Source organism: Microtus oregoni, unplaced genomic scaffold (assembly GCF_018167655.1).
Source record: "Microtus oregoni isolate MIOR12 unplaced genomic scaffold, Mior012 000068F_ref0000429, whole genome shotgun sequence".
Taxonomy (NCBI): domain Eukaryota; kingdom Metazoa; phylum Chordata; class Mammalia; order Rodentia; family Cricetidae; genus Microtus; species Microtus oregoni.
Genome location: NW_024543975.1, coordinates 8850162 through 8877408, shown reverse-complemented (window position 1 = coordinate 8877408; position 27247 = coordinate 8850162). Strand labels below are relative to the sequence as shown.

Below are 27247 nucleotides of genomic sequence, written 5' to 3'. Positions count from 1 at the left end.
TTCCTAAGGATCAAGGTATTCATGATTTTTTATTTTAAATAGAAAGTAGTGCCTGGTTATTTTTCTTCTTGTCCTAGTGAGGCCCAGTACCCTAAACAGAGGGAACCCTAAGGCAAATCAATCATATATTATTATTATTTGATTTTCCAAAACAGGACTTCTCTCTGTAACAGCCCTAGCTGTTCTGGAACTAACTCTGTAGACCAGGCAGGCCTCAAATTCACAGAGGTCCACCTGCCTCTGCCTCCCAAGTTCTGGAACGAAAGGCATGTACCACCATTACCCGACACTTTTGTTATTTTAATACCATTGTGATATTTGCATCTATATTTTATTTCAATTAAGCATTCGTTTGTAAAGAGTGAGCAATATACAGGCTGATAAGGAAGAAGGGGAGGAGGTATGTCAGTCAACACGTTCAAAACAACTCAAGGCATACATTTTGGCGCATCTTTACAGCTAAGGCACATATGAAAGTCAGATCCAGGTGTCTCTTGCAAGATGAACGGGAGTGCACATGTGTGACCTGGGTTTGGGAAGATGTCACACCTATCTAGATGGAGTGCAGAGTTTGCAGCACAGTAACCTCAGACTTTCCCTCTGCATCAATCCTGCAATCAGCTGCATTGGCTTGAGGGAGACCATGTGAGGCAAGGTGGGGGCCAGGCAGGGTCTGCTTTACATAGCACCTGGCAGAGAGTGTTCCCAAACAAACCTGCTTGCTGCAACCTAAGCTTATTACCACGCATACCTCGTCGTTACACTCCCCCTCACACAGTGAAACTCTGAGTCCCCTTACCAATTCCACAGCAGCCCTCTGAGCACAGCAGGCTTGTGACCATCTCGTCATTGCATTTTGATTTTTAAAGTCAGATTTCATGCTAATTTTCAGTTATAAAATTATAAGCGCCTTCCCTAAGTCTATAAAAATACCCTCAAAAACAGACCTGGGCATTAATAATGCTACCTACTCCATAATATTTCAATTTCAAATTCCCACTTTACAGGCAGCTAAACTCAGAATAAAACTGAACATATATGACCAGCCCGTAGTCATGGACAAGTACTAGGGGAACCTGGAATGTCAGCACACAGGGCTATTACTTCAAGACAAGGAATGGGATCCACTTGGAAGGCTGGGAACAGAAAAGTGTCTAGCTTGGTGACCTTTGTGCAATCGGTGTGGTAGGAGATCACATCTGACCCTCCTCCAGACCCCCATCTAAAGCTTTCTGTGCATTAAGTCTACAGGATCCATTATGGAAGGTGTCATGTGTACTTTATGAAGTACTGATGTGGTCACATTGGATCTTTATTTAGCTTACTTTGCTCCTCAAAGAGATTTATGTATGTTTTATTGTATACACAGGACTGAATTAATTTTCACTGGAAAAGTTTCCATCAAACTGTACTGTGCTTAAATATGTCCCCCAAAACTACTTGGGGTCAGGCTCCTGAAGTTTGAACTAATAACAATTGCACAGTCGTGCTGAACTGAATTGTTTTCTCGCCTCCTGAGGACCATCACGATGCTAGCCAGAGAGGTCACAGAGAGCCCCACAACAATTTATCTCCTGACTCCAAATATAGTATCTATGCTAAATCACTTTAGTCCCCAGGGAACTAAATCATATATATTAGCAAAATGTGCCCCAAATTACACTCTTATCCACTGAATTAACTCAAATAAGAAAGTAACATTAGAACAGTCTGCATAACCAGGAACCTCCAAGTAAACCCTTTATGGGAATTCTCCTGTAGACAAAAAGAGATTAAAGCTCCACACAACATTCACACAAACTCTAAGATGACATAAAGCAGAGGATACAGTTTGAATTACAATAAAATTCACAAGTTTCCAAGGAAAATCTGAGACAACTCCAAGCTGTTTAATTATTTGAGGACTGAACAGTCTTAAAGAGAAGTAGGAGCCGCACAGAGGGTAACACTGTCCTGGGTGGCAGATGTCCACTGGGTTTAAACCTATCTCCATATTTGAGAACTGTTATGATAAAGTGCTGGGGAAAACGCAAAACCCGTAACATTCACCTTAGCAACCTTACATAAGCTGCCTACCTGGGAAGCAGCTGGCTTCCACTAGGTGTTGCCACATACTGCTCAGGCCCATGTACAGTATGCTGAGAACAGGGGGTTCGGGAGCCACTAGAACAGGACCTTGGCCTTCACTGGGTCCTGCAAAGAAGGGAACTGCGGCTCCAGGAGACAAACGGTGCTATATTCTGAGTGTCAAGTGTCCTGTAGGCCACCCTTTCTCTTCTCTGCCAGGTAGGGCTACCCAGGAGATACAAAGTGTCTGCTAAGGAGACACTGGGCAGGACAAGGAACACCTCTCCACACTCCACAATGTTTTGAACTAGAATCGTTCTCCAGTTTTATCTTTTTATTAACCCGAATTTTTTTTTGGTGGGGGATGAGCAGTTTAAAACATCAAGGACACAGGTGACCTTCAGAGAAAGAACTAGGTTAATTCCATTCGAGTGACTTCAAGGCATGTGAGCAAGTGTTAACTTGTTCGGGTTGATCACATTTGGTTCATTTTTCTGGATTCTGGGACTTGGGAAACACCAATCCATTCCACAGACAGTTACATCAACTGTGAGACAAATGACAGCTCTTCTGAGCCTGCTGACATTTAGAGTATTTCAACAGACAATCAGATGATTACTGACTGTGTCCTAGTCACCCGCTTAGGGCATCTAGGAAAATAACCACCCAACACCCCACAAAAAATGTAATGACATTTTATGTTAAGACAATGAAGAGAATTTTAGGCATGTCAGGAAAGAAGTGGGTTAATAACAGGAAAGAGAAAGAAAAAGAAAGCCCTTCAAAGTCTTAAGTTAGAATAAGCTCTCTAGTAATTAACTTTCTGGTCACAAGAGATTGAGAGTCTAGGTAGAGCAGCAGCAAGCAACTTCTCTGTAAGAGAACAGTCTAATTGCACACATAATTCACAAGTTAGTCTTACTTTGCTTGATACTGGTAAAAACTCAGCTTTACGCCAGTCATAAAATTTAACTGAGAAATCACCCAGCGCCTGTCAGTTCTTGTTAGGGTGGGTTCTTGTTAGGGTGAAAAAGCACTTGTGATTCTAATTCGCCGTTTCCCCTCTTCAGTCTGTGAAAGTAAGTTGAATAGCCAGAAATGGTCACACCCAAAGGACAGTAGCCAATTACCAAACTACAATCACCAACAGGCTTGATTTCTAATAGAAGATATTTGACTTGGAAAAAAATCTCCAATAATAAGTTGGACATTTTTGGAAGAAAAAACAATTTGAAAAATAGCAATGTTCTAGATTGTTAAGAAACCATGGCCAACACACTGTAGACACAGGTTAACTGGTGAATCAGGAAATGTTCAGGAGTGGGGAGACAATTAAGAAACCAGCTTTCTAGGTTAAAACTTGATTCTGAGTAGACCTTGTCAAGGGCTGTCTTTTAATATCAGCTTGATTATTTTTACTCTGTATCCATGGTGACTGAGTATCATAAACTAGCTGACTCGTTTATTACAAACACCAAATGCAGGAAGCTATAAAACTATGCTAAGATGCACATCAGCTGATGGACATTAAGTAAAGCGTTCATGTCAGTAGTGGGGACAGTCACACCAATTTTCCACTGGTAAAGCCAGTACTGTCAATGTTTTGTGGCTTAGCACTGAGCTCCTCAACACATACACTAGAGACATCTAGTCCAATTTGTTTCATAGGCAGGAACATCACCATGTTGGAAAAAGTTTAACTTAGGCAAAAAACTTATGACGCTGGAGTTAAAAAAAAAAAAAAAGGCCAAAACCAAGGCAGGAAATGACTGTTCTTAGTACCTAATACAGACATCTTTTAAATAGAAATCTGACCAGGAAGCTTTTAAATATCATTTCCTTTTTCAAAACTGAGAGGGGAAGGGGGGGGGGGCTGATATTTTGTGGTAACACTTAACTGATAAAAAAGCTTACTATGGAATACAAAAAAAAATTAAGAATACACACAGAAAATAGACCCTCAAATAATTGAGTACATTTTCAAAAGTAAATAAAAAATAACTATTGCTTGCTTTTTCAGGAAACCCCACATTTCTTCAGTGGGAAACAACTGCAGGAATAGGGCAATGCAGGCTTCCCTAGGCGGGAGGTGTTGCAAGAGGCTCAAAGACTGCTAAAGGCACAGCTAAGACCCACACCACCAGGAAACCAACTGGTGATGCATGTGAGCTTGTGTAAGGTAGGGGACAAAGCCTTTCCTTCATTTTTGTGGGTGGAATGGAAGCAACGAGAGAAAAATTAAGAGGTCAAAGTGCCACTTGTTGGGGACAGGCTACAAGTGAAAATCAGACTCCTTCCTCCACCGAGGTCTCTGAGCGTCCTCTGGGAAGCAGGGCAGATCTAGCGCTGGCCAGTGGCTCGGATTTGGCCGGAGACAGAAGAGCCTTTTCTTCCTACCAGAAAACTTGAACGATCTTGTGTAAACAGCAGCAGACAGATCCCCTTAGGTTCTTTACCAATGCTCTAATTAGATGTAGGACTCCCTGAGAACTACTTCCACAGTATTTTATATGCACAGGCCATTAGCAGACACAGAACAGCACAATAATGCCCTCTCCACACCACGACATTCGACAGAACGTGCTCAGGCTGGCACTGAGCAGGGTGTTCATACAACCATTATGACTGCCAGCCTTGGTTTAGTCATCTCTCAAGAACCTATAATTTCTCAAGTTTTAACAAACTCTGTTTTGAGGAAATCTATTCTATTTATTAATTTTCAAATTATGTGCTTTGGTGCTTTGCCTGCATGTATATCTGTATGAAGGTGTCAGACTCTCTGGAACTGGAGTCACAGACAGTTGTGAACTGCCATGCAGGGGCTAGGAGTTGAACCAGGCTTTGGAAGAGCTGCTCTTAACCGCTGAGCCATCTCTCCAGTCCGTTGAAAAAATCAGTTCTATTTCAATTAACTAAGTTAAATCAAAAGGCAGTCAAGAGGGCTGACAAATTCCCTGGCTGTAAGAGTTCGGCAGTCATCCGCAGATGACTTTTAATGGCTGGTGAGCTGAATCACTTCGAATGTTTATGTTGGTGATTCTGTCGGCAAGCGACAGAAGACGTGCTCAGGGATGCAGACACTAAGCTACACTGCAAAGACAAGGGAGCTTACATGGCCACAGCATTTAACAGTTGGCAACCACATTACCACATATTACAAACTGGAGAAGCTGCTGCCTGAGCCTCAAAATATGGAAGCAGGGAAGAAGTACTTGGTGCTCAACAGATAAAATGCTCACGCTAAGTAAGGAAGGGCTAAAGCAGTCCCTGGACCCTTAGAGAATAATGGAAGGGAGCACATGAGAACTTAAGACTTTCCAGGGCCATGGATCAAAGCTTCTGAAATTCACAAGCGTCCACTAAAATGAGAACTCAGCACCAGAGCAGCAACTTTCTCACTGGTGTAATCACAGGCAGTAGTGATTCTGCTTAATATAGTACCTAAACATCCTAAAACTAGCCCACCATTCTACGGCACCAAGCATTATTAAACAATTCAGCTTCAGCACACTAACTCTGGCCTTTTTTTTTCTTTTACAGTGAAGTACCTGGAAAAAGTCCATGAAGTACAACAAAGAGGTATACTAACTGACAGATGAGCCACAGGCCCCGCCAATGTTAGGTTTCTGAAGACACAGGGGACATATAGATTTGTAGATTCCTGTGAAGACTGCCTCAGGTATTTGTAACAGTAAGCAGTGGAGGGACCTCACTGCCGACACTTGCTGCTGGTGCTACGCCTTTCCCACTGCTTGTCTGAATACTGTTGACTGGGAGCAGGCAAGGAAGGAACTGGTTTTCCATATGGTTTGTAGTTTTTTTAACCCAAGTAAATGGATGCTAGACTCCTGCATCAGTACTTCGTGGCTGGAAACCCTCCTTCCGAAGGCCACCCATGTCAAAGCGGGTAGAGACTTCACAGCGCACTAATAATGTATCATCCTTAACGAAGGTCCCCTGTCTTAAGGCTTCCAGATGCATAAATGTTACGTAGCCAAAACCTTTGGGGTTCCGTGGGATTGTGGGACGCTGAAAGGCAAGCAGCTCTGGTTTAGCATCCATGACCTCTTCGTGGTTTTGCCTTATTACTGCTTCAGACTGATCAAGAATTGTAAGGCGTATGGTGCCCTGGAAAGGCCAGGGGAGATGACTGTCATAATCTCCTTGCATTGTGTGGACAAACAGGGATATATAGTTTGCACAGCGCTGAGCAGTGGGTAACTGAAGGTGCAGGCGCATGCACAGCTTGTACCCAGGTCTGCCTGTGTAGAATCCTGGGCTATGAATGACAACAGGTTTTTCCTCTTCTTGGGATTTCAAGTGCATCCCAAAGTTGCCAATCTTCCAAATGTAAATCCCATTACACTGCTGTGCTTCCATTTCAGCAACTTTGTCCTCAAGGGTTCGAATGGTCCGTTTGAGCTCGCTTACATATATACTCTGAGTTTCCATTTTGGCAGTCAGTTCCCGGATTTGATGGTCCTGTCTTACTAGGCGACTTTCCAACTGTTTGATAGTTTCCTCATAATTTGGGTCGTCTGGACAACATCCCCGGGACGGAGAGGAAGTATCACATGTACGCAAAGCAAGGTTTACATCATGAACAGCCTGGGCCAGCAGTCTCATGTGCAACTGGGTATTCTCTTGCAGGTGTCGCGCCAAGTGATTTCTCTGCATCTGAAACAAAGCACAAGTCACAAGTTGGGAGCATTCACTGAGGAAGAAGAAAAGGACCCAGTCAGACAGACAAGAGGTTTGAAAAGTAGCATCACAATTTCTCTTAAACCTTTATCACTTCTCTGTGTTGTTACCTGATCCAATGAAATAATTCTCTTATTTGACTGGTGCTAACTCAAGAGCACTCAGCTGTTACTCCAATTCATCTCCCTTCTGTCAAGGCAGCATGGACACCCATCCTTCTTTGTTGACTTGAAGACAGCAAACACCTAGGTCTCCTTCTCCCATGTTCCTTCCTCTAATGTTTCTCTCATCAGAGTACAGCTAATAAAACTTTTGCATTAGAAAAACAAGGCAAAGCTTTCTATGGATCATGCTTTCTTTAGTCAACATCATTTTTCTCCCCTTTAAAGCCGCCTGAGCCTACCTCAGCTCCCCTTATGGTGCTGACTTACTGCAAACTGCCATCTCCACAGCATTCTAAGACCACCAAAAATCCTAAATGTTTTATGATAATCATAACTATAAAATAATGTATATTACAGAAAAATAAAAAATACAGGTGATTAAAAAGAAAATAGGCTACCTATTATCTGTCTTAGCATTTTGATATCCTTCAGTTTTTTCTCTATGCACACATAATATAGAACTTCTTCATAACCTTTAAGTATGAGTTACCAATTTTATCTTTTAAGCTGTGAAATATGTTTATTCTAAGTACTGTAAAAGTAGAGCAGAGAAAAACATGCAATTATGTACACCAGAGAGAACCAGGCCATAGTAAGAGTGACACATAGTAAGCGGTCAGACACTTCACACTGTGACCTCATCTTAGAGCTAACCTAGGAGACAATGCAGGACTTTCCTCCTTACCATGCACTTGTTTTGAATACTGTTTGTTCAGGTTTCTTGCCTTGCTTACCTCTCTTTTCTGTAAGACAAATTCTGTATCACTGCAATACTGTTTCCATTTCTTCTTACTTTTCCAAGTCAGTACTCTAGGCTACACATGGGCCATCTCCATTCGAATGCACAGAGCTGGCTAGACTCACTACCACTAAAACACCTTTTCTTTCTTTTTAAGTTCTCAGCTGCACAGCTCTTTCTGTGTTTACTCTTTTTGTTCAAGTCTTTCCTTCCAACCCAGTGACTGAGACCATAAACCTACAGTCATTCCGGATGCCCCCTTCTCTGCCTATTGTACCTACTTCATTACTATTAGACCTTCCCTCCTAAATGTGTCCAGGGTTCCTAGAGCTCTCTCTCCATTCACTTTCATTATGCATGCTGACTTTATTTTGAGTGTTGTTAGTAAAAAGTTCTGATACTGCCTTCCCTTATTCTACTTCATATCTTCCTTGTTGTCGCTAGATTGAACAATATTTAAAAAAAAAAACCAAACCTCCAAACAAAAAAATAAGTCACTACACTTACTCTCACTTTCTCTCGTCTTCTTGTCTGTTTTTTTTTTAGTAAAATTTTATTTTTATTTTAAACTACAGGTAGGAGTGTGTGTCTAAGTTTGGGGATGCATGTGAATGCAGGTGCTATACAGAGGTGTAGGAGTCCTGGGGCCGAAGTTCCTGGCCACTGTGAGCCACATGATGTAGGTCGGTGCCAGGAACCACTGAGACATCTTGCAGAGCTGCCCTGAACACTGCTTTCCCCACCTGTTAAGATTCAGTCCACAGGCTGGTAAGACGGCAATGGTGCCTGCCACCAAGACTGACAACCTGAGATTGATCTCCTGGTATCTACATGGGCGAAGAAAGAACCAACTCCTATCAGCTATCCTTTGGCCTCTACATGTATGCCATGGAACACACATACCCACATGCATACTGATGTGCATATGTGCACACACACAAATTAAAAAGGGCAAAGATTCAGTTATATATGTTCATTCATGTGTACCTAAATACTTAAGCCATTACTACATGTGTAATAGCATTAATATTCATAATAATTTACAATAACAGTGTTTATATATAAATGTTTCTAAACACTTAAATTTGTTGGTATTCTTCAGTATAGACCTGAGTATGGTGTGTGTATAATATATATATTTCTGAATTCATATTGCAGAATTCAAAAAAACCTTACCTTCTCATGACAACCAAAAACACTGAAGGTGCAAGGGATTGGTGCTGTCGGGCAGTCCAGATCGTAATGATTAGGCATCTGAAAATCAAAATGAAGCTGAAAAATGTCTTTCCCTGAATATCATGCTCTAGATGATGACAGTACATTTAAAATCTTAAAGTAAGCAAAACTGTGTATTATCTACGGTTTTTTCACAATTCTGAGAAAAATTAAATATTAACATCTTACATCACCCAATTCACTAAACTTCATTTCTTAAAATGGGTTTGTTTCTATGATAGAACACTGGTGCCCTCTTGTGGCGTTTACACACCCTAACAACTTCCACAGCAAACCCAGGGACCAGTCATACATTCATGAAAGCCTCTGAACAGACCTATTACTTCCCATATGACAATCTTTTATAAATCATCTTATCTTTGAAACCCAGGCATATTTATTTTGGCTCTACTGGGGAACTTGGTTATTATATGGTAGAGATACAACCATCCTTGGCTGGATACAGCACCCCAGACTCGACTGGTCATAGGAGAAGTGTCACCAGTCAGCACAGTCAACGCTGCCTGACGTCTGCTATTCTTCTGGAAATAGGACTGAACCTGGGCACAGTCCACGGAGGCTTTTCAACATTTCTAGAAATAATCCAAGAATTCTCCCTCCTGTGTGTTTTCAACTTGCTTATTTGTGGTCCATGATGCCAGCTGAGGTTGTCATTATAATAAAGCCAAACTGACGGGATGGGAGCAGATTATTCTGCCATTTTTCTAGGTCTTTGAGCTCTCAAATCTAGGGCTGATCACTGCACAGTTGCTCAACCTGCTAGTGCAGTTCACAGCATTTTCCCCAGCTCTGTCATCATCAATGATTTCAAATTCATCAATGTGGCCAGGCTTCACCCCCACGGTTAGGAAGGGAATGATGATTCTGGAGCACGGCCTGAGAAGGGCCTGGCATTTGCCTCTCTTCTCGGCAATGTTGATACTCTTGAGAGCATCTGTCAGTGCATTCTTGTGCTCCATGAGGGAAGATGGTGAAGACACTTCAGCATTTAGTTTAGGGTGAGATCACCTTTTTAAAATAGTACCAAAGGAGCAGGGTATGATGGTACATGCCTTTAATCCCAGCACTTGGAGGCAGGGGCTGCTGAGTCTAACTGGCTTGATCTACACAGTGAGTTCAGGCCAGCCATGGCTACATACCCAGCCACAAACAAACAAATAAACAAACAAACCCAAAAGCCAAAAATAAAAAAACCAGAACCAACCAACCAAACACAGAAAAGGTACCAAGGGATTGGAGAGGCAGCTCACTATGGGAAGAGTACATTCACCTAGCAGGCATCAACTCTGGGGTGTATTCCAGTACAGAAAGGAAAAAGAAAAGGAAAGGAGAAGAGGAGGAAGAGAAAGGGGAGGAGAGACATAAAGAGGGAAGAAAGAAGTCATGTGAAAGTTGGGTCTAATTTTCACAAGAAATTGAGCCATAGTTGTAGATCAAAGTTCAGTTTTTCTGAAGTTTCACTATGGTTTTTGTCTTTATTAAATTTTACTTTCATTGAGCTTTTATAAGTTTGGCATAGCATAGTTTCCTTTAAATATTAATTGAGAACAAAAAAGAAAACCAGGGGTACAAGATGACTTCATAAGCAAAACATTTAATACCTTCAAATTAGGATTCTTGGGAAAAACACTACAAACAAACCCATGGGAACATTTAGTCAACGTCTTACCAAGTAAGGCAGTCAGGGAGGTTTTCACTATATTTCTAGCTCACACAGATTTAGTGACTAATATTCATCCTTTGTGGTAAACTCCCTAACTTTCAACAGAGAGCAATCTGATGGAATTTTCCTTTATTAGCAATTAAAGTATAACAGTTTTCTATGACAACTGTTGTCTTTGGTGATGCTCTGCAGTGGTTCTGGAAGCCCTCTGCATTCTGTAGGAGCTGGTGCTGCACAGTACTGTGCTGCTGAGCCGGAGCTTTCTTCTGCTTCCTCGTTCTCTCGGTCAACCTCCAGACAACCAGGCCTCATGCCAATGTGTATATGTGTTCTTCTACGAGTCTGTTTTTAAGTGGGGCCCTTCACTTTCAATTGTTTTCATTTGAAATTCATCTGTTTTGGTTCAGTTTTGATTTCTTTGTCTGTGCTGGGCACACTAGGTAGGGTCTCTAGTCCTCTGAGTTCCATTCCTAGCCAATGGAATCCTTTTATTTTTTTATTTTTTGAGAAATGTCTCTCTATGAAGTCCAGGAACTCACTATGTAGATGAGGCTGGCTTAGAACTCAGAGATCCACCTGCTCCTGCCTCCTGAGTGTTGAGTAAAGGTATACACCAGCCACCATGATTCAAGCATCTACAAATACTAATTTTTGTTCCTTTTAAATATTTATTCAATTACATTAACTTACATATTTTTTTGTACAACAGAATGCTTCAACATATACTGACTTTGCCTTATTTTTTATATTCTCAATTAAAAAAAAAAACTGTAGCACTTCTTTAAGCTCTTAAGGACACAGTAATTTGCAAAAGAGACACCTACCTGTTCCCTGATGAGGATTGTACCACAGTACTCACAGATGATATTTGCCAACGGACAAGTCTGATCATGGATCTAAGTTGTATGAGAGAATTAAGAAATGTATGAGAAAGTCTGAAAACATAAAAAGACTAATTTTTACAGTAATTTTTTTCACTGTGTGCAAATGAAGAACATTTATGTACAGTCACAACGTGAGACTTTTGCTAGTTAATGAGACTCGGTTTTCAATCTCCTTCAAAGAATTTGTTAGCATGCAAAACAGATATGACTCCTTTTGAACTTGAAGCAGAGCACCCCGGAGTAGCATGGTACCGGAGTAGCATGGAGTACCGGCTGGTGTAATTCTCCAAGGGCAAAAGTTTCAATAGCAGCATAACAAGCTAATTACAATTCTTTCCGGTAACTTAAAGCAAGCAAGCCATCAATCAAAAGGTGTTAGGGCACAGGCTTTGGTACTTAAACTCTCAAAAGGAGGAGTCCCACTTTGTAGAACACAGTAACGCTGGTTTAACAGATATGCCGAAAAGAGACAAGCCTTCCTCATCAGTTCACCAAATCTGTTCCAATTATGACTGAGATTTTACATATTTATTATTAGCAAGTTAGCTGAATTTTCTTGACTATTTTATTTATTATTATTATTATGTGTTTTTTTTTTTTTTTTGGTTTTTCAAGACAGGGTTTCTCTGTAGCTTTGGAGCCTGTCCTGGAACTAGCTCTTGTAGACCAGGCTGGCCTTGAACTCACAGAGATCCGCCTGCCTCTGCCACCTGAGTGCTGGGATTAAAGGTGTGCGCTACCATCGCTCAACAATTTTCTTGACTATTTTTATCAACACACTTAATATAAAATGCTCAATTTTCTAAGAAACAAATTTAGAAGAGTATAAATTTAAGGAAGTAACTAAGTATCAGTTGCAGAGGAAGATAAACTTACGCAGGTTATTTTAGTACAGAGTACAAGGGTAGGGTTCAATGTCACCAGAACACTGAAACATAGGGTGAAACTAATTAGCCTCTTTACAACCCAGCCGGATGGAAACAAGTGCCGTCCCATTATGATGCTGCCAGGCACCATACTGTTTCTTTTTAAAGGTTAGCTTCAACTGAAGGACAATATACACACTGAAAAGTGAATGGAGCCAATGGCTTAGTACCAGTGGAACACACTTTGCTGTATTTAATAAATTCTTTCTTACAGATGCAATAGTTGACACCCTATGTAAACCAGTCTGTATCCCTTTTTCACAGTATCTGCCACCAGACTGTTCACTGATATTCATGGACAGGGAGGAAAGCAGCAGGTATCTTTCCTAGCAGCTCCTGTTCATTGTTTACTCTCAGTAATTAGTCTAATGCTTTCGAAGGATATGGAAATATGAACTCTACATTTAAGGTCCCTGGGTTCCCTGAAACTTCATTTCTTTCATAAAACTTAGCTTTTAAAAACTGATAATATAGCTGGGTGGTGGTGGAGCAGATCTCTGAGTTTGAGGCCAACCTGGACTACAGAGTGAATTCAACAACAAAAAAATTCAAAACAAAACCTGATAATATAAATTAATTTTTGTATTTACATCCTTATCTTAATGCTAACCCCTTCAAATATGTACTTTAAATGTAACGAACACATCTAAGTTAGTACATACCTCTTTCTCTTCAAATGGCATGGATACAGCACAGTTTACACAAGACACCTGTCTCCTGGGACAATCCTCGATAACATGTATATTAAACTGGCACTTTTGGAAAGGACGTTGACATTGGGGACAATTCATAAGAGCAAATTCACAATGTGCTTGGTGATCCTGTGATAAAGGAAAATAATTGATTAGTATCTGAAAACCCTAAAAATGTTTTCTAAAGATAATCTTTTCCAAGAAAACAATTTTTTTCTTCCAGAATTACTTTTAACTGTCAATCTGGCATAACACAAGTCACCTGAAAAGGGAGTCTCAATTAAGGGACTGCACAGATCAGATTGGCTTCTGGGCATGTTTACAAGGGATGTTTAACTGTTAACTGATGGAGGAGGGCCAGCCCACTGTGGGTGGCACCATTACCGGGCAGGTGGTCCTGGGATGTATAAGAAAGCTAGCTGAGGCCGGGCGGTGGTGGCGCACGCCTTTAATCCCAGCACTCGGGAGGCAGAGGCAGGCGGATCTCTGTGAGTTCGAGGCCAGCCTGGTCTACAAGAGCTAGTTCCAGGACAGGAACCAAAAGCTACGGAGAAACCCTGTCTCGAAAAATAAAAAAAAAAAAATAAAAAAAAAAAAAAAGAAAGCTAGCTGAGTAAGGGCCTCTGAGCTAGCCAGGAAATCGTGTTCCTCCAAGGATTCTGTGTGAGTCCAGGCCTGACTTCCTCAACAACAGATTACGATCTGGAACTATAAGCCAAACACAGCCTTTCCTACTCTAAACTGCTTGGTCAGAGTGTATCTTCACAGGATAGAGACTAAATATGGACAGTAACAAAAGACCACATTCTCTAGCCACAAACAGCATGGAGGCCTTAATAAAGTCTTTCAAACAATAATTGTGATGTCAAGTTTATAAAAAGAATAAGAAGTCTCAAGTTAAATTTCCAGTTAGAGAAGTTTTGGAAAGAAGTTAGATTTCCAGATTAGTAATTTATTCTGTGCTGAAAGGGTTATGGAGGCCCAAAAATGTGAGCCTATTCCACCTTGTCTGAAGGTCAGAGTTTGAGCTTGCTCAAAGTTGTTGACAACAACTGTGTCTACACACCCTGACTTAGGGTGTAGTTGCTTGGTGTCGTGAACATTAATATGGCCCATACAGGTAGATCCACTCCACCCTGACCTAAGGTCAGAGAATTTACTTCTTTTGAAATAGGAGGTTTGACCTATGGTGTGGCTGCCTTCAGGATACTTGGTCTAGGGTGGGCTCACTGCCTAAACAACAGAATGCTTTTCTCATTAATTAATGGCTTGATGTCTCAAGCACTGAAGCAAGTAACTGTTCTGGCTGTCCTTTGTATCATGTTAAAGCAGTCTTTTGCCTTTGTCCCCCCTTTTGTACACCCCCTTGGGGTATAAAGTGCATGGAAAAATAAACACCGGCTAACTCAGAACTCGAACTCAGAAAAATTCAGCATTCAGTGTTCACTAAGTTGCCCTCCTGTTACTATTCTGTGTCACTGTGATTCCTCAACTTTTCTAATCTTCACGCGCCTACCCTGGGACACAAACCCGCCACGGCTAGGATCACAGCAGTATTCACCCCAAAAAGGTGGCTCCCGACATATGGCAGCCCACCATGGCATGGCTCACAACAAAGGGTAACTCTCACTAATAGAACTAAAGAGGTGGCTCACTGGTTAAAAGGGAATGCTGTTCTTCAGGAAGACCAGATTTCTGTTCTCAGCACCCTCACTGGACTGTAAACAACTTTCTGTAATCCCAGGGAATCCAATACCTCTTCTGGCCTCCATGAGCACCTGCGCATACCACACACACATACTGAAAGGAGGAAATCTTTTTTTTTTTTTAAAGAACAAAATAAAAGGGACAGACTTGAAACCCAACCTAAACATTCATAAACTATACGAATATTTGATTCAGGGAATAAAACAATGTGCAATTTAAAAAAATAGAGAAAGTATGATGAAGGTACTGAGATGATGGCTGTAAGACACTTTGTTTCTTATTTCAAAATGAGAGAAATAAAGTTAGGTTAAGATGTAATCTCCAATTAAGGAGCTCTTCAACTGTTGAACTGTAAAAGTGCTTATCTGAAACCCTCCCAAGAGCACAGACTTATTTTATTGCGGGGACAAAGTCAAAGTAGAAAGAATAAAACATTTTCTGTTTTTTTTTTACACTTAATAACGGCAAGAATTTATTCACCCATCCTGATCTGCTATAATGATACACACACAACAGGGCAAAGTCGTTATGCTCTACAGACTACATTGTGTAGTGACAACAGCTAGAAAACATCTTAATACCTCGAGATGTCTCAGTTCCATCTTCTGCAAACAGCCTTTATTTGGGCATTTTACAGTCAGGGAAAGGATCTCTCGTTTTGCAAAATTGTCAGGAAACAGTTGATTTTCCAGCAGTATTTCATTGTCAACTGGACACTTGTGACCTGCATCCCTAAAAGAAGCAGGAACTTAAAGTTAGTAGCCTGAAACGTTCACCTTGGAAGACTGACTGCAGCTCTCCTTATGAAATAAGGCATGCATTATATTTCACAACAACACCAGAATGATAGTGCACTGTGGAGTTTATGAATTCACTTATAAAATGGATGCAAACTAGCGCTGCACTATTTATCAAAAGCAGATGGGCTGTAGATGGTAGGATAAATTCCAGCTGGAAAATAAGCAAAACACTGAATAAAATTATAGTTTGGCATAAAAATGAAGTGAAGGTCAGTTAGGAAAGACTTCTGGCAGTCTGGCTGGCTGTGCTCTGTAATACCTCTACAGTCGACCACTAAGTCAGACTACGCTGCTTACAGTCTTAGCAACACATTCATAGTGTTACAAACACAAGTCAAACTGGTTAGCAGAACTCTTCTGAGGCTTCTGGTAAGTTCTGAAGTGAGGTCTATGATGACACCATCTCCTGAGCCATAGAATGATTTCATTTGCATATCAAGGGTGAACTACCGCAGAGCTAGAGGACTTCTGTGGTGGGCTTCCCGATGTTCTACCTCCCCTCATCTTTTTTTTTTTTTTTTTTTTTTTTGCTTGTTTTTCGAGACAGGGTTTCTCTGTGGCTTTGGAGCCTGTCCTGGAACTAGCTCTGTAGACCAGGCTGGTCTTGAACTCACAGAGATCCGCCTGCCTCTGCCTCCCGAGTGCTGGGATTAAAGGCGTGCGCCACCATCGCCCGGCTCTCCCCTCATCTTTGGTGGGAAAAATCAGCCTCAGAAAACCAGGGAGTCTGCTATTCCCTTTGAATTTTTTGATTTTCAAAATATCATTTTAAGATATTTTATTTTTAACTATGTATCTGTATCTGTGTGGGGGCATGTGCACATGAACGCAGGTGCTTATGGAGGTCAGAGGTATTGGGTCCTGTGGAGCTGTAGGTATAAGCAGTTATGAACTACCTGCTGGGGGTTCTGGGAACTGACTTGAGTCATCTGCAAGAGCAGTAGATGCCATCCCTCCAGCCATCCAGAGATGTCTCAGTCTTGTGTCAGAAAATGTGATAATCAGATAAGCCACGGGAGCCTTAATCAATTACTGAAACGTTTCTTCAACACTACTGTCAAACAGCACAGAACTAAGAGAGACAGAGCTGATCTTTATGGGTTCTGTTTAAGATTACATAATGCATGCCAGGTATGGGATCTCTTTGAGTTCAAGGTCAACCTGACCATGCAGGGAGCTCCAGGACAATTAAGACTATATTCCTTGTCTCAAAAAAAAATTACACAATAAACTATCAAATACTTTTAAAACATAGAAAGTGGAAACAAACCTTGTAAAACATGCATATCTAAGGGAAATTAATAACTTTACAAAGTAAATCTAAAACCACTACCCACAGTTTTAGAAAACCCAAAAGAAAATGAATTAGATCAAGACCCATTTTGATTTCTTGAATGATAGTCAATGAAGACTTTACAGCAGTTCCTTTTAAGAGATTAAAACCATAGTACTCTGTCATTTCTAGCCTCGAGGGAAACAGGACTAAGGCCTCAGATTTCCTTTTGTGGGATTTGTTTCTCTTATCACTATCCTACAACTTTCAAAACATTTTGTTACAAAGCTTAGCAAGGTAGCGTCCTGGACACTTGATGACACAGTGTGCATTTCTCCCTTATAGACATCAGCATGCCGCATGTGCTACCATTTTACCTAATTATACTACATTAAAACAGGGACGGGAGGATGAGCCTTAAACACCGCTGGCTGTGACCTCACAGGCTGGGCTGAAGGTGGTACTATTAGCATCCAGTGGACACACAGCAGGCATGAAGCTCAGGGTCTAGACATCCTGCCTCAATAAAGAATCATCTGGCTCAAAATATCAGCAGCGCCAAGGCTGGGAAACAAACACATAACATAACCTTATCCTCTACAGTTCCTACTGATTCAATGCCAGGCAACACATTTCCCCTCAAATTAAAAAAATGTGCTGCTCCTCTGTTTCTTAATTCAAGCCCCAAGGATGGAGTTTTATTGAAAAGCTGGTACAAAAATTCTCTGTAAGAATTCATAGACCATTAAGTATCCCAAGATGGCCTTAGTCTACTTAGAAATCATTGCAGTTTGGTCCCTAATGCAGCAATGCTCAAAACAGAGCTTTGGGGATGTGACTGGAACTCAATGAGGGCTCTGACCTCCTCAGTGGATTTATCCATTTGAGGGTTCAGTCTGTTGGTCAGTGTGAAGGTAATGGAAACCCAGGAGGTGAGACCCACAGAACTGAATGAGGATCTTTTTGTCTTGTATATTTTAATCCAGTGACAACACTCACACACCAAGCACCTACTGTGAGGAAGGCACTATTGCTGTAACTAGAGAAAGCCAGTTTAACATCTCAGTCTCAAGGATCTACTTTCCAGTGCTGTAGGCAGAAAACAAAAACAAAAACAAACCTGCATCAGTTATCAATTGTTTAAGGGAAAAATGCTAGGGGTAAAAAAATCAAAGCCTAGCCTGATAAGGGATGGGAAACACAGGAGCCTCCTTTCATACTGCAGCACAAACTGGGATAGGCCCCTAACTCACTCACTTTTCTGTCGTCTTCTTTTTTTCAGAGCAGCTTTTTCTGTCTGCCTACTCTTAGGATGACCTGTTTCTTTTCTTCCTTCTTCCCTTTTTTTCTTTTGAGACAGGTTTATTTCTATGTAGTCCTGGCTGTCTTGGAACTTGCTCTGTAGACCAGACTGGCCTCAAACTCAGGGATCTTCCCGCCTCTGCTTCCTAAGTGCTGCGATTAAAAAAGGCATTTGCCACCACCACTCTAGGGATGGCCTGTTTCTAACATGCTCTTTGTATTTGGTTGTTATAAGCATCGTTCTTTCTTAAAATCAAATACCTTATAGATTTGATGATGCAGGCTTTGCAGAACCTGTGGCCACATGGTGTTTGCACTGGTTCCCGTAACGCCATCAAGCAGATGGGGCACTCATACTTGCTCTCCAAAGGTGGGTCAAACTCCACGTCGAATCCCTGGATCTCCTCCATAAAGGAGCTGGAGAAGTTCCCAGTGCTGGCAGACCCACTCACACTGTCATCTTTCATCGCAGCACTGCAGGAGGCGGCCATGGCAGCACAGCAGTCACTTGAGGACTGGCTGGACCCACAGCTGTTTTCACAGTTTAACAGACTCATAGTAGCTTTGTTATCAGTCAATCTGCACACAAAGCGAGAAAAAATGCTTCAGCATGCAAACACATAGCTTACCCATACTAGTCACATACTGTTTTAGTATTATTTACAAATAATTTCTAGAGTGACTACCACTTCATGGTAAGTTATCTGATTCCCTCCTTCAAAATGTTTATGAATCACCTATGCCGAACACAAAGGAAAGTTCCCAGTCTATGCAATGACAACGGGAGGTTGGAAAAGGAAAGCCCTTCAGTTACTACGCCCAAGCATCTGTTTACACCAAGATCAGGAATTTAGTGTTCACTGCCATGCCCAGCACACGAGTTCTTCACATGGTGGTAGATGCTCACTAAACATCTACTGAGGAGGTTTTTCATGTAATCAAGGGTCCATTAGGTATTCTTAGTTGAAGAGAATAGTACAGCCTGCAGGGAACAGCAGTACTGGGTGTGTGTGGGATCTGGACCACTCAGAACTTAAACCCCATGTGGATTTCTAAATGCTCAGTATGGCAATTTCTTTTATATAGAAGGAATGGAATTTAAAAGTGTATATTTATATTTATCTTTCTGCCTTCAAGTCAGATCAGATGACCATGTTTCACTACTAGTGACTGGAAAAACATGTGAGGTTTCTTTGCCTATGGAAAATTATTGTATTAGGAGCAGATAGATGCCTTCACATTCTAAACTGTTATATTATATATATGAGATATGAATGTTTAAAAGCAACTTATAATACCTATAACCAGTCATGTCTTTAGCTTAATTATCCTGGAGGAAATTCCTAATGTAAACTATAGTTCTAGAAGCAGAATGCAAACCTCTAGTCAATACAGCAGACAATAACCCCCATACCTGTCTACATAAAAATTCTGTCTTACAGTTTGCCAATTGGAGGATTAAGCTACCAGGTCAGTGAGATGGCTCAGTGGGTAAAGGTGCTTGCCTCTAAACCTGACCACCTGAGTCTAACCCCTGGAACCCATAAGTTGTCCTCTGACCTCCATACAGGTGCCACCTACACTCCTCTCACACAGCAGTACACAAATGTACTAAACAACAATAAAACCCCTAACAACAACAACAACAAAAGGAGTTCTCCATTGGGTCTGGTGGGGGCAGGTCTGTAATCTTAACTACTAGGGAAGCTGAGGCAGGAGGATGGATTCTGGATGAGCCCGCTTTAAAACAGTCAAAAGAGGGTTGAGAAACAGCCCAGTGGCAGAGGACTTGGCCTGGCCACTGTGAGGCTCTAGGTTCAACCCCTTGAACTGGAAATAAGGACAGGGCTCCCAGTCTTTGCACCCCTAGAAACAAACACCTTTCTGGATGCCTCAAGTCTTTCAGTCACTGTCTGACAGGTTCCTACAGAAGCAGGAGGGGCTGGAGGACAGCTCAGAGGTAAAGAGCTCCTGCTCTTCCAGGGGATCTGAGCTGGAGCCCTTCTCCCATGCTGGGTGGCTGATCCACCCGTAACTCTGGCTCTAAGGGAATCTGGCTTCTCTATGCACCTGGACTCGCATGGACAAATAACAGAAAATAAAATAAATCGTAAAAAACAAAATAAAACAGAAAAACCAAAACATCGAAGTGCAGTGCTCTGGTCGCAGGGGCAGAGTGTAGTACAGTGCAGCCTCGGGGCTAGGCAGTCTGCACCTAGGCCTTTCTTAGTCTTGTGGTCACGACTGAGGCAAACCGGATAACCCTATGCTTCAGTTTCCTCTCTTATTAGTGAGAGTTCCATCTAGAGTTCCTGCTAGGATGACATGTGTTAATATGCACTGAACACTGAGAGCTGTAGCTGCAGTCAGAACAAGTTATTATTTCATACAGTTTTACACAGGATTGTCTTCGCTTATTAGAGTGAAACCATAGAGTTTAAAAAGGTCAACTTGCCTAAGATCACCAACTAAGTAGCAGAGTGGGATCAATCCACAAGTCTACCTGACCCTAGAACCTTCTGCACTACATTATGTTTATCTGTGTTGTGACAAAATAATTTAAAATTTATTTCTTTTTAAGTGCTGTCCAGTGTTATTACACTGAGTTGATTTAACTCCAAAAAGTCGCCTGACACCTCATACCATTTTACTTTATTTTTGATATAGTTTTGAAAAGTTGAAATTTCCTCCTAAAGCCTTACCATTTCTAACGTGAATACCTGGGACAAGCCCATTCTGATTGGAAGACAGGAAAGAATGAGAAACTGGCACACAGCAGAACTAGGCAAAGATTGAGTATTAGACCGCCCGCCTTTACTGCTTTTATATGGAGGACAAAGGACAGCTGTGCCTCTCTACAGATTGCATCCTACCTCTACTTCTTTAGTCATGGTTTCTAAAGTAGACCTGTCGGGGAAGAGCATGCAATTCTCAAAATTTTCTGATACATGACGTTGTTTACCCAGTATACATCGAAGGCTTTCAAATCTCCACTCCCACATAGTATGTACCAGAGTGTCCATTTTATACACCCTTGATAAGAACAGGCCTTTAGAATCTTAGTCTGTTTTGTTCTGCTTTGCTTAGTAAAGTCATTTCTGAGATATTGATATTTATTACTAAGCTATACAGCACATATCACAGTGTTAGCTTTATCTGTATGGCGAACTTGAGGGAACTAAGACTGCCCTTCCTGCCAAATGTTCAATTTAAAATTCAGCTATAGTCAGGCTTTATATTGCTTTCTTGCTGTCCACTTGAAGACTTGAGTGTCACCTGATTTAAAGAGATCTTTTGCGAACTACACATTCCTAGTTAAACATGCTTGACAGTAACAATTAACAATTTAAGAGAATTTCCACTGAAGGAACACACTGCAAGTACGTTCTTAAAAACCTGTAGGGGCATCCGTGGGCAAAGGCGAGGCGAGAACATAAGGAGGGCGAGAAGGGGGCCGCAGCATTCTGAACTCTCTCAGCAGCCATTATTACCTGTTCAAGGTCCCTCCTTGGAAGCTGCAGAGATAGCTCAGCAGTTAAGAACAAGTGCAGTTCTTCCAGAAGACCCAAGTTCAGATCCAGCTTCCATAGCAGAGTCTGAGAACCACTTATCAGTTCCTGGGGATCTATACCTTCTTCTGACTTCTGTGGGCTACACACCTGAGGCATACACACATACACACATTAAATAGAATTAATTAATTAAAAAGATAAAGATCCACTTACCAGTGCCAAGGTGGGGGAGAGTTCACAGAGCACTGCCCTTTTCCAAGGTCTGACTTACAGTTAAAGGTTGCTGGAGGGACTTTTCCGCAGTAGTGCAGTCACTGTTAAGTTGCCTACGTCCTGAGGGCATCCCTAATTAAACTCATGGGTTTATCAAATATGAACATACATACATATCCGCTCTTAGGGTATAAAACACCATGGGCGTTATTAGAAAAAAAAAACCTACCAATATCAAGTTGCTTTCATTACTTTCCATGCTTTAAGAACAGAGAAGCTCTATGTCTTCCAAATACTCTTCAGATAATACATACACCTTGAAGGTCTACAGGTGTGTGTGCACCTGTACGTGTGTATCTGTGTTTAACATATACTGAGATATTTTAACACACAGTGTAGAAATTAGACTCAAACTTGATTACTACTAGGGAAGTTAAGCTACAACAAGCACAGCCACCTTTTCTGAGGCAAGTTAAAATATTTTACCTCTATTTTTATGTGTTGCAATGACTTAAGTAACAAAGCCACATCTCTATAATTTCCCAACAGTGAGTAGTTGTCTTTATTAACACTTAGAGAAGAAGGAATGGTGTCCTGAATCAGCTACAGAAGTGAGAATACAGTGGTGTGTGTGTGTGTGTGTGTGTGTGTGTGTGTGTGTGTAGAACACGGTGCTCTGAGCAATCCACGAGCTGCTACAAAAGCAGACTCCAGACTCACTGCAGTAAGTTACGCTTTGCTACAAAGTATTTCTCAGCATAGTTTTTAGTTATTTGGATGACTTTCTCCAGTATAGAGAGGGCAGAATAAAATTTAGGTCATTCTTTATCTTGTACCTCACGACTGCAATCCTGTTTGCTGCTGAGACTCTAGTAAGGCACACTTTAGTGAAGTGCCACAGAGGTAACCATTACCAACTAACCTCAACTACACAGTGAGTAAGTAATAAAATTAGCCTTACCAGAAGTCATGGCTTGTATCTACAAATCTGTACCTAGGTATATATTATAATTCAAAGACAATGAAGTTAGATGTCTTACATGAAGGGTAGGGTGACCCACAAAGACAAATGCTATGCTAGGAAATGTGGATGTTACCTCTTGAAAGCATACATTTTATGTTAACTGGGGTGCACACACAAGTAAACATGTAATTCATAAATCAAGGCCACATAAAAGAAAATACTGACAATTACTTAACTTTCTACAAGGGACTCACCTGGTGGGATTCACCAGGTGGAAGGAGAGAAGTGACTTATCCTGTGACTTCCACACATGAGCTTAGGCACAAAGGCCGATATACACACACAGGAATACACTAAATAATTATGTAAAAGCAAAACCCAAATTTCTTTACTAACTGTGTGCCAAGTCCTTAAAAACCCATTCTTTCTGGGTGGTGGTGGCCCACACCTATAATCTCAGCACTTGGGAGGTAGAGGCAGTTGGATCTCTGTGAGTTCAAGGCCACCCTGGGCTACAGAGTGAGCTGGGGGGAGGGGGGATGATAGCCAGACCTGTTATACAGAGAAACCCTGTCTTGAAAAACAACAACATAAAACCAAAACAATAACAAACTCATTCTTAAAATACAAAGACCTGCAAATGGGGTACAGTGGTTAAGAAATGCTACAAAATATTTGACGGTTGTAGTTTAGTTTTGAACTCAAATTCAAAGTGATTTTGCTTATCCAGACATTGTTTGCTCCTCGAAAAGCCAAGGATTTTTGGACAATCTCTTACACAAACCAAGTGACCAATTTGGTTTAGCAGCAGAATTTATTATCACAGACAAACAAGGCTGTAATTTTGAAACAGTACACACACACACACACACACACAGCGCATCAAGGCTGAATCTCAGATATGATTCTTGTATGCATCATGTGGACAACCATAGCTCAAACACTTTCCTTGAGTCACATGACACCAAGCCATCTACACTCCACCCTCCACTTCAAACCCCAAAAGGAAAAAAAAAAGCTCCTTTACCTCGGAGCATCATCAAAGGAGGTGTGAAATGCCAGCGGCTCAAGGCACAAAGCCTACACTTTGGATGTGACAAGTTGTTCTCGTTTCTAGACTTGTGCAGCAGGCTAGTTACCTGCTCTCAGAGACACATGCAAATCCTATACATCCAAGCTTTGGGTGCTTTCTGTCCACACACGATGGTCTAAGTCTCAGCTGGAGTTCCCCTGAAGTCAAATACTAGGAACAGTTTTATCGACACAGTGTCTGGAACAATCTCTAGAGAGCAGGGTTGGGGAGGGAACATGGGTGTCATCGAACTTTTTTTTTTTCTTTTCTTTCTAACTTATGGCTTAGGACCTCTATCGAATTTAATAGGGAACACAAAAAAGTTTCCCCCTGCACTCTGGAAGTTTGAAGGTTTTTTTTATTTTTATTTTTTTTTCTTTTTAATTTAAGCTGGAAGGGACGGGAAAACCCAGCGGGCGATTTCCTTCCCTGGGCAGGGAAACACGAGGTGAGGATCAGCCGGGCTGAGGAAGTGGGATGCAGTGAGCCGGGAAGGGACTGGATCGGCGGGAGAGGCTCCCAGACCAGGGGCCGGGCCAGGACTTTGGGGCAAGAGCGGCCCGGGGAGGGCACGAGGGCGTCCCTGGCCTGTGCGAGGGCTGCGGGCGCGTCCGGCACCTGTTAGACGCCGGGCACCGAGGGCAGAGGCGGCTGCGCGCCGAGACGGGGGTCCTGGGGCCACCCAGACTGGAGGGGAGAGGGGCGGAGTCCCGGACCTGTGCGGGGACGAGGGAAGGGCGGCGCCGGTCTGTGGCAGGCGAGGGCGCGCGGCGACACGTCCCCGTCCCGCGGGGAGCCGGGGTGACGCTCCCGGGCCCACGGCCGCCGGAACCCAAGTTCGAAGCCGCTCACTCACCGCTCGCCCACGCACAGACGCCACAGACGACCGGGAAGGCTCCCGATCGCCAACACACGCGGCGCTCCGAGACCGAGTGATTCCGACGCCAGACTCCGGGTTCGAGGGCAGCAGCCGCCGCGTCCGCCGACGGCCGGAGCCTCAGCCCCAGCCGCGGCTGTCGCTGCTGCTTCCGCCTTCTCAGCCAGCCAGGAGCAGCGAGGGGAAGGGAGCACGTCCCGAGACAGAGCGGCCCCGGGAGTGAGGGCGCCCCCTGGCCGCGGTCCTCCACCCTGCGGCTGTCAACCCCGCCTTGCAATTCTGAACTGATTGAAGGGTGTGTGTGTGTGTGTGTGTGTGTGTGTGTGTGTGTGTGTGTGTGTTAAAATGAGAAATTTGATGGTGATGGGGCATCAATAGCCTTGATAGCATGATAGCAACAATCCAAAATTGTATTTTCTTAGACTTTTTACAGTTCTACCCCTACTCCTACCAGTAGGTAGAACCCTACATTAATTAATCAAGTAGTTCTTCCTTTCATCGATGCATGAAAAATTTCTTCACAGTTGCTGCATTTGCACTAGCCCATTCTCCGGCATCGTCACGGGAAAGCCGTTTTCAATTCCCAGTTTAAATGGAATCTACGAATTGTAACAGACACACTGCGATAGATGGCCCAAAGATTTTCACCCTCATCTGAAGATCTGACTCATCTTCTCCACTCGGTAGGGAGGGTATTGCAGGGTCACGTGCGCACATCCTGAAACTAGATGTGTGCTTTCAAAACCAGTTTTTCCCCTATATAAATCTTGTCACACACACAAAGTCTTGTCACGTTAGATCAAGTTATTTAATCTATACTTACAAGCTTCAACTCTCTCATCTCACATTCGCGTTGCTAGGTAACGTGAGTAAATGCACGTAAATAAATGGTTTAAAGTTATATAGGAAATAATAGTGCAATAAATACGAACAATCTGCATGCCCATTTTTGCTGACATTTTAACTAACGTATTCTTTCCAGCGTAAGAATCTGTCACTACTCAGACTCAGTCTGCCCTTTAAAACGTGCTTTGAAATAGTTAAGGCCTGAAAAGTGTAAAGAGTTACACGGAAGCGTCTGTGAGCACGTCCTACGGTGTAAGAAGTAAAGGATCCTGCCGACGCTACTCTCTGCGCATCCTCCTCCACAGCTGCCTCGTCCACTTACATAAGCTCCCGAGGGATGGAGAACAGGTCATACAAAACCAAGAGATGAGGAGAGGGTCAGACGGCCCAGTGGGTAACGAGCACGCCTTTAACCCTGACGCTAGGAGTTGGAACTCCGGAACCTACATTTTAGAAGAGAACCAATTCCCAAAAGTTATCCTCGGAACTACTCGTGTACGCAATGGCATGCACATGTGTGTACACATAGACACACACACACATATGCACACACTTAAAGAAAAAGAAGGACAGAGAAAGAAAGAACAAGGGCATCGGATTTCCTCCATTTACTGTGGAGACGCTAAAATGAGTGCCTATTTTCACCTTGTCTGTCGGTCAGTGTAGTTGCAGGTCCCAACTCAGGATGTGATTGCTTGCTTCTTTTAACATTAAAACAGCTCATTCAAGTAGGTCCATGTCATCCTGACAGGTGGTCAGGATATGCAATTGTACTTCTGCTCCTTCTTTTTTAACTATGAGGTCACCTGGGGAGGGGCGGTCTTCAACTTACAGGATCTAAAGCACCTTCCAGCTTCGCTACCTAGACAACAGAATGCTAATGATTTGCTATCTCACAGTGTTAAAGAGACTGACTGTTTGAGTTGTCCTTTGTATCATGTTAATAAAGTCTTTTGATAGCCCCTCATTTACATTGAGTATAAAAGCTATGGAAAAATAAACACAGGAATTTTCAGGATTTCAGTTATCATTGGAACACCTTCCCGCTACTTTTCTACAGTTTCTGTCTTATTATTTTTCATGCGTCTTCATATTCTTTACTTGTATTTCTAAAATTCCCATGCCCCTACCCTAGTAAGAAGTATTTTTGTCGAGGCTAGTCCTCGACAGTTTATTAGTGTGACTTCTGGGCACGTTAGCTACTTATCAATCTTCCACTTCCTAAGCCATAGAAAAGGGGATGGTGTCTCCGTTAACCAGGTGTGTTGTCAAGGTGAACTAGTGAAAGAACAGGAGAGAGCTAGCAAGAGGCTTTCAAAAAGAGCAGATGTTTTGTGCTTATTTCTTCACACTGTTTTTCTAAGCGTTCTTGAGGGACCTCAAGAATTGTTTCCTATTTCTATAAATCCTGTACATACTTTACTAATTTTTGTACACAGAGAGTCTTGAGCTCACCTGTGCCCCGGACACAGGAAACTTACACATCTCTGTCTGCTTGCAGTCAAGTAGGGCTGTGAGAAAGGGCTCATGAGCTGTGATGGAGAAGGATGCTTGCCATTTGGGACTAACACATTTGATTTCCGCTCTGCTGCCTGTGTTTGACCACCTT

The 27247-nt window shown here is 42.3% G+C and overlaps 1 protein-coding gene across 2 annotated transcripts; it reads right to left on the bottom strand.

Moving 5' to 3' along the window:
* Positions 1-309: 309 nt before the first annotated feature.
* Positions 310-24940, bottom strand: LOC121440550 (TNF receptor-associated factor 6). 2 transcript variants are annotated; one of them, XM_041641285.1, is made up of 8 exons: positions 23871-24940; positions 21646-21813; positions 18416-18733; positions 15361-15511; positions 13043-13201; positions 11395-11466; positions 8848-8925; positions 310-6744 (listed from the first exon to the last, which is right to left on the bottom strand). In XM_041641285.1, exons 3-8 carry the CDS (start codon positions 18709-18711, stop codon positions 5908-5910), a joined length of 1593 nt encoding a protein of 530 aa, XP_041497219.1. In that variant the 5' UTR covers positions 18712-18733; positions 21646-21813; positions 23871-24940; the 3' UTR covers positions 310-5907. The 2 variants fall into 2 exon arrangements, with proteins under 2 accessions (XP_041497219.1, XP_041497218.1); XM_041641284.1 differs by having other exon boundaries at positions 24772-24940.
* Positions 24941-27247: the final 2307 nt, after the last annotated feature.

What these genes read in the sequence shown, in the direction of transcription:
- LOC121440550 (XM_041641285.1), bottom strand. Translation starts at nt 18,711, where the DNA reads ATGAGTCTGTTAAACTGTGAAAACAGCTGTGGGTCCAGCCAGTCCTCA. An exon ending in TGCATCATCAAATCTATAAG is followed by an intron (nt 15,512 to 18,415) that starts GTATTTGATTTT and finishes TGCTTCTTTTAG; the next exon opens with GGATGCAGGTCACAAGTGTC. An exon ending in CAATCCTCATCAGGGAACAG is followed by an intron (nt 8,926 to 11,394) that starts GTAGGTGTCTCT and finishes TTTGATTTTCAG; the next exon opens with ATGCCTAATCATTACGATCT.